Source organism: Xiphophorus couchianus, chromosome 2, assembly GCF_001444195.1.
Source record: "Xiphophorus couchianus chromosome 2, X_couchianus-1.0, whole genome shotgun sequence".
NCBI lineage: Eukaryota > Metazoa > Chordata > Actinopteri > Cyprinodontiformes > Poeciliidae > Xiphophorus > Xiphophorus couchianus.
In genome coordinates, this window is record NC_040229.1 from 7,291,974 (window position 1) to 7,305,178 (window position 13,205).

Below are 13,205 nucleotides of genomic sequence, written 5' to 3' on the forward strand. Positions count from 1 at the left end.
CTTTCTTAGGTGCATCTTATCCACACTGAAGGCTTGTCCCAGATTTATTTGGGATGATAACGACTGCATTTACATGATGGTACATGAAAAAAAAAATATTCTGAGAGAAAAAAGTGAGAATTCTGAGAATAAAATTCTGACTTTATTCTGATCAGATTAAAATCTTAATCTTAATTGTTATCATATTATTATGATAATTAAAAAGATGCTAAAAACACTATTATTTAGCAGATAGAGTGGCTGCGACTGGATGGCTCAGTAATGCCACAAACATTCACATTTTAAATCAGGTTCTTCTAGATGCCATTCACTAAAGAAGCATTATTTATGTCACTAAACTTCACACAGTAACTGTATTTAATCATATTTTTTAATTTACTGGTATTTAGTGATGCTCTTGTGAAACAGAGGACAAAATAGTAATGGTAATAGTAAAGTACGGTAATACACTTTTTTATTGTATTTTGATTTATTAAAAAATAAATCAAAATTCTTGTCATGGTAAGTTTTTCTAAATAATTGATAAACAATACACACCCTACTTTAAAGCATTTCCAGATCAGCCATGAGTTATTATTTCTAGAGGAATCCCAAATGTGAGGAATCATTCCAGTGGGAAATGCCTAAAATATTTCCCAAACAAAGTTTCCAGAATGAATCTTTTCACCAGGCCCACAATTTAAAGTTCCTGGTCCTAAAAATCCCACAGAATATCAGATTTAGGATTTCTGGGTCCATCCTGATATCGTCCTCTCTCTGTCTGCAGGCCTTCGTGGCAACAGGAACAAACCTCTCCCTGCAGTTTTTTCCAGCCAATCTCCATGGCGACCAGAGGCAGGTGCCATCACGGGAATACGTCGACTTCGAAAGAGAGACGGGAAAGGTAGGATGAGTGAAACAACAAAACAGCTCTCTCTGCTCGGTTCAGATCGACCTTCATGTCAAACTTTCTCACATTGGAATATGTTTTCTACAGTTTGCAAACTTTTGCAAACTCTGAATTTGAAGCATTATGTGATCTCAGTTTGTCAAATTCTGATGTCACAGTTGCCACACTGCAAAAACAGAAAATCTTACCAAGTATTTTTGGTTTAATTTCTAGTGCAAATTTCTCAGTACAAATGAAATACAACAAAACTAACTTTCAAGTAACTTTTCAACAAGGAATAGCAGCTTGTTTTAAGGCAACAATTCCTTAAAAATTATGAAAAGGTAACTAGTACCATTGGCAGATTTTTTACAATTATAACAAGACATTTTTCCCATATTATATAGTAGGGAAACTAGTACATTTTCATCAATATTAAGCAATTATAGACTCTAGGCAATCTTCTAAAGCTTGCTGAAAAATGACTTGTAAGCTAGTTTTGTCTTATTTCCAATCTACTAAGATATTTGGACTAGAAACTAGACAAAAATAATTACAATTTTCTGTTTTGCAGTGTACTTATGTAAGTACACTGCTTTTTGAAGTTGCTAAAACAAAAAGCATTCTTTTCTGTTTGCAACTTTGCTTTCACTTCCTGTTTTCAAAGACCATTTCGAGAAATGAAAATGTCCCAAATTGTCCAAACATACAGTACTTTGTAAAAGCTTTAGACCATCTCCTAATCTCTATAATATTTACTTTCTAAGGCGCCAAATTTTCTTGGAGTTTTAATAGTTTTCAAAAGTTCTTCAGACTTTCTGACACCCTGCCAGTCTTTTTAAGTCCAATCCTTGGACTTGACAGTGACAGCAGGGTTGTGGGTTGGTTCGTATCTCCAGCAGTTAGTGGGTGAAAGGTTGTGTTTGTCTTGGAGAAGTCGTCAGTCCATCACAGACTCAACACAAGAAACACACAATCGTTCACATCAAAACCAATGCAGAACTCTCAATACACCTAACAAGCATGTTTTTGAATGTTGAGGGCAAAACTGGAGAAAATCAGTGCGTAGACAGAGAGAGCATGAAAAATCCCCTTTTAGGGATCAAATCTGATCTTCTGGGCTTCACGTTGTGTAAGTACACTGCAAAGATGTTAAATCGTACCAAGTATTTTTGGTCTAGTTTCTGGTGCAAATATCTCAGTACACTTGAAATAAGACAAAACTAACTTACAAGTAACTTTTCAGCAAGATATAAAAGCTTGTTGTAACTCAATAATTACTTAATATTGATGAAAAAGTACTAAATCCACTTATTGCTAAAAAAGTTGCTTCCAAGTTAGTTTTGTCTTAATTCAAATGTACTAAGATATTTACAGTAGAAACTAGACCAAAAATACGTAATAAGGTTTTGTGTTTTTGCAGTGAGTCACAAAAAAAGAAGTGTCAGCTTAAAATAATTTCTCCCAACAGATAAACTGAATCTGAAATTAATTTAGTGAAGGAATAGAAATAAATCTAGAACAGGACTTGATGCATCAATCTTCTTCAGATTAGCTACGCTGTGCCAAGTTTCCAGCTCACAGCGCTTTGGGAGTCACCTTGTTGGCACTGCTGTCGTGTTTTCTGTCAGACTGTGTTGCAATGGAGATTTTTAATAGTTTCAAATTAAATTAAGAAGAAGAGCTCTCAAAATTAATTTAAAAGATTACAAAGAAGTCCAGTCTAACTGGAAACAAAACATAAAGATGACTGAAGATTTTGGACTTCACTACACATCCTTTCTGTCATGTTGAATAAGAACAGTTCAGGCTCTTTGTGGTCTGCATCGTGTTTTGGACACATGAGACTTTATAGGGTCATTTCTGTGGTTCCTCCTGATTTCAGACCCAGATCACACCTCACAACTCAATAAAAGCCTCATTGCAAAAACACAAACTCTTTTCAAGTATTTCTGCTCAAGTTTCTAGTGCCAATATCTTAGTAGACTTGAAATAAGACAAAACTAACTTACAAACAACTTTTCAGCAAGATTACAGGTGCAGTATGTAAGTTTTATGAAAAGAATATATGTTTTTTACATTTTCTTACACCCTTGGCCCTAATGGGGTCAGGACGGGTGCTGGTGCTTTTCTCCAGTGAAAGTTTCAGGCGAGAGGGAGGGTAATCCTTGTTTTTTACATATTTGTTAAAACTATTATGTTGTGACAACGTAATATCAATAAAGACAGGTAATCTGTGAAAAAATTGAGCTCCTCTGCCTTCTCCCAGTGCTCCCCGTACCAACTGCAGAAATACACCAGTCAGTCAGAAAAAAAGAAAGAAATTAAGCAGCGTACACAGGGTTGATTGACAGCACTAAGGCCCTCCTCCTAATTCTGATTGGTTGTTTTTGACTGGAAGCTGTGCATTTCTTCAGACAGCAAAAGTAGCACAAGCTCCTACATCTTTCTGAAAAGTCCTTGTAAATTGGTTTTATCTTTATTCAGATGTACTAAGATATTTGCACTAGAAATTAAAGCAAAAATACTTAGTAAGATTTTGCTTCTGCAGCTGCACTCACTAAAGCTTGTTTAAGATCAAACTTGAGCAACATAAAGGTTCGTCAGGGTGACGCCCTCTGTTTGGTAGATCAGTGATGTTGCGTTCATTTGCATGGTAATTGTCTCCCCCAGAGTGTGTGTGTGTGTGTGGGGGGGGGGGGGGGGGGGGGGTGAATGCGCCACGTCCACGGACACTGGCCAGCTGAAATGAATGCCAACTGGCGGCTCATTAAAAATTCATTCTGAGGAATCGATGGACCTCCATGGCCTGAGGCTGACTGACTGATCTCAAACTGTTAATTATTTAATACCAGTGTGTGTGTGTGTAGGGGTGTGTGCTGGGCATTGCTGGTGTTTACCGGTGTCAGACAAAAAGCAGAAAGAATGCGTTTGAAGGCGGTTTGTTTTTGTCACGTTAACACTGCTCACAGATGCATAAAGTTTTAATGAGGCCAGGAGACGTCAATACCAAGACGTTTACGGCTCCTTCTGTTGAAGTAGACTAAAGTTTCTGCTTCTCTTACTCACACTAACTTCCACCTTCAATAAATGTACTCAGAGTTGCATCCATTTCCATCTTTTTTTTATTATTATTGTTCATATTCCACTTTACAAAAGCGACAATGTGGATTCCTGAAAGCAAAGATCCGCTCGGTGGGTGGGGTTGGGGTGGGCGATACTGTTTAGAAGAGCCTTTAATTGTGCAGATTTTCTGCAGCGCTGCTCTATCGGGATCTGGTTTCACACACACTGATCATGATCCCTGCGGACCTCCTGCAGGAAGCTGCTGTCAGGCCCAGGAACAGATACTGTGTTTGTCTGCAGCTTCTTCGCTTAATTAACGTCACAACTTTAACTCGTTAACTGATGCTCACACCTCGGTTGCTGGACATTACTTATTTTACAAGTTGCACTTAAATAACTTTGTGTTGTGTGTATATCTATTAGAAATCCATTAGAAATATAATTAACGTTTCATAAGGAGGCTGCGTGTTTCATGTAATTCCATGAAATTCATCAATATGTGTAACTCTGTTTATTTAGAGTATTTTGGAGTAATGTTTCAGAACAGCAAATGTTTTGTAGTGTGACTGTCTGCTTTCAATTCTATCTAACATGCATATTATTGAACAGATATGCAGCATACTCCGCAGAGGAAATTTGGAAATGTGCAGAGAACAAAAAGTTTTTTGTGTTTTTATGAATCTCAGTTGGAGAAAGAGTTTTTATTTGACTAGGGGGCAGATATTCTAACTTTACACTTCTTTCTGTTCTTCTTTTCATACAAACTAAAATGAAATGAACATTAAATAAGCTACATTTTCCCATCGTTCTCATTCTTCTTTTATTTTGTTTAAAAAATTAATTTAAAAAAAATACTTTCTACAACATATTTTGCATAAACACACTACAAAAACACAAAATCTTACCAAGTATTTTTGGTCTAGTTTCTAGTGCAAATATCTTAGTACCCTTAAAATAAGACAAAACTAACTTACAAGTAACTCTTCAGCAAGATATAGGAGCTTATGTAAGTCAATTATTCCTTAATATTGATGGAAAAAGTGCAAGACTAATTCAAGACATTTTTCACATGTTATAAGTGAAATAATCTTCCAGTGGAACTAGTACTTTTTTAAAATAAATATTAAGGAATTATTGACCTAAAACGAGCTCCTATATCTTGGTGAAGAGATTCTTGTAAGTTAGTTTTGTCTTAATTTAAGTTTACAAAGATATTTCCACTAGAAACTAGACAATGAACACTTTGTAAGATTTTGTCATTTTGCATAAACATCCACGCCTCGTGTGTGTTTGCTCTTCCCGTCTTTCTACTGCGATCTTTTCTCTGATTTGTTGCCGTTCCCGCCGTACATCCCCCACTCCCTCTTCCTCTCAGTCATCCCTCCATCCCTCCATCCGCTCCCCCTCTCCCCGCCTGCATTTCCAAACACAGATGGTGCCAAACCAGACGGGCAACCCAGCCAGGTTAGACTTGGCGACTGAATATAAAGTGTGTGTGCGTGCGTGTGTGTGTGTGTGTGTGTGTGTGGGTGTGTGTGGGTGTGTGTGTGTGGGTGTGTGTGTGTGTGTGTGTGAGCTCTGGCTCCTTGTGTTGTTGCAGCTAATGGGAGCCAGCTGTGGTTCACTCAGAGCTCGCTGCTAACGGGCAACACAACCTTACATCTGCAGAGGACATGAACTGAGCCACCAGAAGTTGACCTGCAGCATTTCTCTCACCTTTAGAGATTCACAGAGACTTTCAGGAATCAAACCGGCGCACTAATTATGACTCTCAGCTACACTTGGAGTTTAAAAAAAGTCACAATAGCATCCCAGTGGGAAATCAGTGGATTGACTTTCTTTGTCAGCTTTAAAGAAATACAATTAACCAATTTTTCTCAAAAAACAACAAAGACTTGTAACTAATATCTTCCATTGAGCCAGAGATTTATTAATCTGTCTTAAAATCACTCTATTAAATAGTCCAACTTGTTATTTTGCTTATGATTCCTGTGGTTTTTCATGTTTTCTGAGGAAAAATGTTTTTCATTCCTTAAAGAAAATAGGAGCCGGGGGAAAGGAATGTGATGATCTGTTTGTCTCTGAGACGTGACACAAAATCTGCTTCTGCTGAATTTAATGGACGACGGTGGAAACCATAGGAAGTAAAACATGATCAATTTAAATGTTTACATGTTTTTAGTTTTTTTTAGTGCCTTTTTAAAAATCCGTTTCTGGCATCATTTTTGTTTTTCTTTGAGTGGATTAAGGTTGGATTCATGTGAAGCTGCACCAAATGCATTCCCAAAGTTTTTTAATGTCATAAAATCACTCAAATTTAACAGCTTTTTAAAAACAAGGTGTTGAAGTTAAATAGTGGAGCATGTAAAGCTGATTGCTCATCAACCACGAAGAATCTCAAACTTTGCTTCAATATTCATTCAGGTACATACGGAGGCACTCACTGGAAAATTTGGTATCAATTATTCCCAAGGTAAATACAATGAAATGTACTGGGATGCATCTCTAATGACACCAGGAGCCAATAGATGAACTATTTTTGATTGTTTTGTGTTTTAATATCAACTAATATCAACAGCACAATCTAATAAAAATGCATTAATCTGCATGTTGTACTTTCAAACCATGCAGCTGCATATTCACTAAATGCTGACTATATTAAAAAAATATTTATTATTGAGTGCATGGAAGATGTAATGAAACACATGATCTGTAGCGTACATGGAAGGCAGCCATATTGGATTTTTACAATGTCGGGAACACGCCTCTGACTTTTTCCTATCAGAATTCCAACTCCTAGAACATTTCTGTTATCTTTCAACTACAAAACTGAAAGTTTCCCCTGAAGAGTAAAAATGGAGTGCTTTGTCAAACTAACATTAGTGAAGCAAGAAGTAAATGTTTTACAGTGCATCCAGTGAGTTTTCTGTAGAATGCAACTCCATTTAATTGTTAAACTTTTCTTACACAAATCAAAAAAGAAAACCTACACAAATATGGGGAAAAAACGTACAAAACAAAAATAGACAAACGATATTTAAATTCCTGTCAATGACAAGAACACAAAGTTTAGACCGAAAAAAGTCTAGAAGCACAAGACTAATATACTTTCACTTTTACGTCAAGCACTTTTTTTCGACAAGCGTGTCTTAAATATTTTAAAGAAAATGCCGTTTGGGAAGCTGAAATATCAAGGTGCAGTTCTACACTGTAGCTGTTAGCTTCTATTGTAGCGCCAAGATGGCTTCCACCATGTGTGTTAATGCATATTGAGGTTTATTTGATGTTTGAACTATTAAAATGGGCAGTTATATGTGTTTTAGAGGGAGTCTCAAGTATTTGTAGATTTCAGCTATTAGCAGCTGGTTGTGGTTCTTAACTCCCACATGTACCGGGGGTCCACCATACTTCTTCTGTTGCTGTTTTTTATGTGACATAGCACAACAAACTATAAAGTTACAAACTGTGTGCAGTAATGTGTATCAAGCCGGATCTACTTGGAGTATTTGGTATTTATTGAGGTGGTACCGGCTGTTAAAAGAGAACGACTGATTCTGCATTTTCACTGAAGCATCAAGACAAAGAGGCTTTAATAGACCATCTGTTGCAAATAAAGTCCAAGGCAGATTTAGAGAGGAAAGACTTGGATTTGAGTGTGTATGCACGGTGTGTCTGCAGTGTGACACAAACTGCAAAATAAACCTGAAGCAGAGGCTGAAGGGAGGCGTAAAGACAGATTTGTGGTTAGAGTGAGTGGGTGGTGGCGGGGCAGACCCAAAATGAGAAGCTCGACATTGTTTATCAACGTCTCATTAAATTTGAGAAACTTTCTAAAGTTTAAGCTGTGAGCTGAGAGCTGCTCACTTTGCCCTGATAATAAAACTAAAGGAAATCACTTTCATGTAATTTTCTGGTTTATTATGTTTGTAGGAGTTGGGTTTTAAATTTGTTTTAAACCTAATATAAGATTATGAGATATGAATGTTGCATAGAAATGATGGATTTATGCTTAAGCAAATTTCCAAAAGCCTGATTTCTTTTATTGTTTTAATGACCATAAACGCTCCTTTCAGTTTCCTGTTTCTTCTTTTCATGTCACACAGAGGCTGAGACAACCATCACTTTTTACCACCCATTTCTCCTACTACTCTTCATTAGTTTTTCTTCTGCTATTATTTGACATTTTCTGCCTTTTTTCTTACCATGGAAGGAAAATTGAACTCAGTTCTTCTGTGTTTAACTATAGTTGTGTTTCAGGTAACTTGATATTTCAAAAATAAATTTGTAAAAATGGAAACATTTTAGAAAAAACTCTAGTTTTTCTATAAAGTTTTGCCGCCTGGATGAGGTGTGGTTTTTTTTTTTTATGACTATGTCAAAATTGGTTTACTTTGTAAAAATGCAATGGAAACATTTTCCACATCATGCAAGAAGAAGACGGCAGGAAGTAGTTAGAGGATCATGTTTTTTAATGTCTTATCGTGTGAACAAACTTATTCACATTATTTTAACCCTCCTGTTATGTTCGTTTCTGAGGTACAGCAATAATGTTCGTGGGTCAATTTGACCCGGGGAGTGTTTAATCATGCAATAGTGTCAGAAACCAAAAAATTCCTCCAAAACATTTTTCTATCTGATTATTAACTCCAATACTAACCATTTCAATTCATATTTGTGCAATGATGTTTGATTATTTCTCCCAAATTAAGGATCAATGACAACAACCTACTCATTTACTCATTTGGACATAAAAAATGGAATTTGCATTTTTAATATTTACTGAATAAATCCTAAACACAAAAAAACTATAATTTCCTTGAAATTGATTTTTGGTAAATATTTTTATATTACACTTTTTTTTTTTTTTCAATGGGTGATCTTTATAATTGAACTTGAGACACACAAACTGTTCAGGGTCAAATTGACCTGCTGATTAAAATCAAGATAAATGAGTCATGCAGAGAGTATTTATGTTTCCCTCCACTTCTGCTGAGTGTCACTCAGTGTGGGTGGAGTTTGTCCACAGGAACAGAAGAAGTTCTCCTCAAAAGTTGTGTGAACACCTGCTTTCTCGCAGTTTCCTAGTGAAGTAAAGAGAATAGTGAGAAAGTGGGCTTGTGTGTGTCGGGGTGTGCATGGATGTGTGTGGTGTTTGTGTGGTGAAATATGGTTCATAGCTGCAAGGAAACATATAGAAATGGACATTTTTTAATCTTTTTTTGCACTTTAACCTGTCTGCCGGGTCAAATTGACCCGAACAGTATCTGTGTAAAAAGTAGACCTAGGGGTTGGTACAAATGTGTAAAACTAATAAATTTTCAATTGATATGTAGAGTTCACCTATTAAGACAAATAGGAAAAGTTTCATGCAAAAAAAATACTTCCAACTATTTTTAGAAAATTTTCAAACTTTAAAACGGGTCAATTTGACCCGGAACATAACAGGAGGGTTAATTTAATTTCTTATTTAATGGAAACATTGCAGTTGCAAAATTGTGTTTTATTTTGACAATAGCAGAATATTGACAACGTTTTGCACATGTTTGTAATGGAAGCGCAGCTAATGTGTCGATTCTGGACAAAGGAGAAACTGCTGCCATTAACTTTATACAGTATTTGTTAAATTTATGGAAAGTACTTCTGGTTCAATGTGTCGGTGTCTTCCTTGGTCTGCTTTCTGTCCTCTCAACCAGTCAGCCAGTTCTGGTTCTGGTTCTTGTTCCTCTCCACTGTTACTACATGGTTGCTAAGGATCAGAGATTGATGCAGTGTATAAATATAAAGTGGAAGTGAAACTAAAAGTGAAGTATGAATTTGTACTCAGTCCGGTTTACTCTAGATAACAAACTGGATTCAGAAGTTACTTAATGAAATTAAAGTCCACTTTGGTGTAATTTATCTTGCACAACTGCAAGAATGAAACATTAATGAGAGAAAATTTAAGGTTCTTTATTTGCCATTTGTGCTTTAAGTGTACAGGGACACTAAACTTTTTATACAGTTATCTTAGTTATAACAGTTCTGAAAACAAAATGTACAAAAATATAAAATATAAAAGTGGTGCAACTTTAAAAACAAATGATGGAAAAATGTAAAGGGTAAATAATATTCCAGGTATCACTTACAATCGATGGTTTAGATCAAAAGCAGATATATGTGTTAGAATGGACTAGTCAAAGCCCAGATCTAAGTGAAAGTGATAATCTGTTAGAAAACTTGAAACTTGTTTGCATACGCTCTCCTTCCAATCTGACTGATGTTGAGATGTTTAGTGGAGAGCAATGAGCAACTCCCCAAAGGAGCAGCAGCTGTAGTGAAAGGGGGATGTATAAACGACAGTCAGGGGGAATCTAAAAAAAAAACACAGAAATCTGTGGTTGAAATGTGACAGAAAGTGAAACAGTTCAAAGGGCACGAATGCTTTTACAAAGCGCAGTATACAGAAAGGTTAGCGCAAAATACAGCAGGACTCTAACGTCCTTCCACTGGCTCCCTGTAGCTCAGACAATAGGCTTCAAAATACTTTTATTTATCTATAAATCCCTGAACCAAAATAAATTAAATTTGTTTAATATTATTTTTTTCAAAAAATTGTGTAAAATCAACTTTTTTGAACTTTTTCATGCTGTAATGTTATTCCCTCTAAACCCACCTGGAGTGCTGCCTTGGTTATTTCATGCATTTTTGAGAAATCCTTTAATCTCCATGGCAACCATTCACCTGTGCAAAACTCCTGGTTGGACCTAGCTCCGCCTTCGAGGCTCAGCTCCTCCTCAAGCTTCAGATCTTCCGTTTCACAGAGCACTTCTGCCCCTCAACTCCCTCACTCAGCTCCTTCAGACTAGCCAGCAGCAATTAGCAAACACCAGATGGAACTGAGCATCTGCTCAGCTCACTATAGGAGCTACTTCTCAGTGCAACACTGGTAAAGCATTGTTAAAGAGTTAATAGAGGAGCCATGTTGTGATGACTTCCTGAAGGTGGAGCTTCAGACAGAGCAGGAGTTTATAATGAGACAGAGATCAAATTTCAAAGTGTTGAATTACAAAGTTAAATTTCCTTTAAGTAACTTTTTATCTCAGTGGAAGGAAACACAGTTACTTGATTGTGCTATAAAATTATTCTGGTGGTGGCTGGAAAACACAAAATACTGCCTCATTAAAGATCAGCTGTTGTCGTAGCAACCTTCCAGACCTCTCGGGTCTTCTGGTTCTGCTCTGAATTAGAACCAGAACCAAAGATGGAGAAGCAGCATTCAGCTTCTATGCACCACAAATCTGGAACAAACATCCAGAAAACTGCAAAACAGCTGAAACACCGAGTTCCTTTGAATCCAGAGTAAAAATCCAGCTGTTTAGAGCTGCTTCTGATTAATAATAGCTGGAACATTGATCATTGATATATAATTGGATATATATTGATGATTTTCATGATGGTGTGAGACAAAATGTAATGTTTGTTGCTTGTTTCGTGGTTGGTGATGTTTTCATGATATTAAGCCTTGTAGATGAAATGTGCTACACAGAGAAACTTGACAGAATTAGCAGAAGGGTTTCTTCGGTTCACATGCTCAGCAGCTCACAAGTGAAGCTGTAAATAATGATAAAATTAGTCAACGTGGAAAATAGGATATGTGCTGTTATTTATTCCTCCTTCTATCCCATCAGCCAGATCAAGAAAATGAGATCAAATTACGGCTCATTCAGCTTGTTTTGTCAGATTTATTGCGTCCTTGCGGTTGGCAGTGATCTCAGTCGCTCTCAGAAACCCCCTAAAATCACGTTTCAGGTTACACCTCTGCAGCCCTCTAATTTATTCATCAGCTCTAGGCCTGAAGGACTCTCCTGTCACAGCAACATCAAGCCTGTGTGTGTTTGCGGGCGAGGGTGCAGGATCACGTTTCCCTCTGAGCGGAAGTGACATCATCAAAGCCAGACCACTAATTGGTTCCCTCTGCGACTGCTGCTCTCCGTCTGTACATTTTCTCCTCTGGATGAGTGTGATGTGAGGCCTGCGTCCACAGCAGGGGGCAGCGGGTGTTTACTGGGTTTTAATGAGTCTTGTTTCGCTTAAATCCGTTAAAGTCAGTCTACCTCCGAGTCACCCAGACATCAATGCACCTAAACAATCTTTTCTCCACACCCAAACACTCACACACACACACCCGCACGCACACACACTCCTCCTCCTCCCACGGCGTATCAGATTGCCTCCTTCAGGCCTTAAATCGATGACCACACCCTCTCCAACAATGCTCGGTCCCATCTGCTGGTCCCTGTTCATGATCTCTTTGTGTGACTCGCTGTCTTTGTGTTTGAGTAAATTTTGTGCACACATGATTGGAGGTGCTGAAAGTCAGACAGAAAACTGATTTCATCCCAGTGTGAAATCCAGCACTTGTGTGTCAGTTCTTGAGCTCCAGTAACTGTCTGCAAACTCGTCTGACCTGGACCTGAAGGTGTGTGTTCCTGTTTCTGTGGAGGCCAGAAGTACTGTTGAAGTACAGAGAAAGTACTTCAACATTTGTGCATTCTGATCCTCTGTCAGCAGTGACGTTACAATTTGAATAAAGAATAAAGGGAAGGTCAGGAATGTTGGACCCCAACATCTGGAGCAGGATAATTGCTGTGTTTTCAGATCATTTTTCATGCAGCTTCTGTGCCTGTAGATGACGTAAAGGAAACTTTTTATTTGATTCATGTGTTACATTTGTCTCATAAATAAGATTTTGTTTACTTAACTTATTAACTTACAATTTTTGTTGATCAGCCTAGCAGAAGTAGTACTTACTTATTTACTTACCACTTTTTCTCCTTGTATACCAACATTTTTAATAGCCCAGTTAATTATTCTTATTTACTTAATGTAATGCCTACTCACCCAGTTAACTAATTAATAACTAGCCTACTGCGAAGGCATTAATGTGCGAAAACTGGAGCTAATTTTTCATTTAGCACTTTGAGGTTTTTGCTAATTTTTAAAACATTCAATGCACTTAGCTTCAATGAATGAATGGATGAGATATACAGAAAAATGCAACAATTACATGAACAACCAAGCAGGAGTGTTAATTAAACAAACACAAGCAAAAATTTACACATACAGTATGTGTTACTTTTGAGAACATTTTTATTGGCACTCCTCATGTTCTCCGATGAATTAATGACTGCATTGCTTTATTTTTTTTCGTAGCATCTATTTGGAATAGCTCCTTCTTTAAGTATAATAATTCATGCTTATTCCACAACAACAGAAACAAAATTGAAAAAAT

At 37.0% G+C, this 13,205-nt stretch overlaps 1 protein-coding gene across 4 annotated transcripts in view; it reads left to right on the plus strand.

Moving 5' to 3' along the window:
- cbfb (core-binding factor subunit beta) overlaps window positions 1-13,205 on the plus strand; it is a 41,350-nt gene that overhangs the window by 8,394 nt on the left and 19,751 nt on the right. For all 4 annotated transcript variants that reach the window (XM_028033175.1, XM_028033166.1, XM_028033195.1 and 1 more), the window contains exon 3: window positions 767-883. In XM_028033175.1, coding sequence (XP_027888976.1) covers window positions 767-883 — 117 coding nt within the window. The remainder of the gene's footprint in view (window positions 1-766; window positions 884-13,205) is intronic.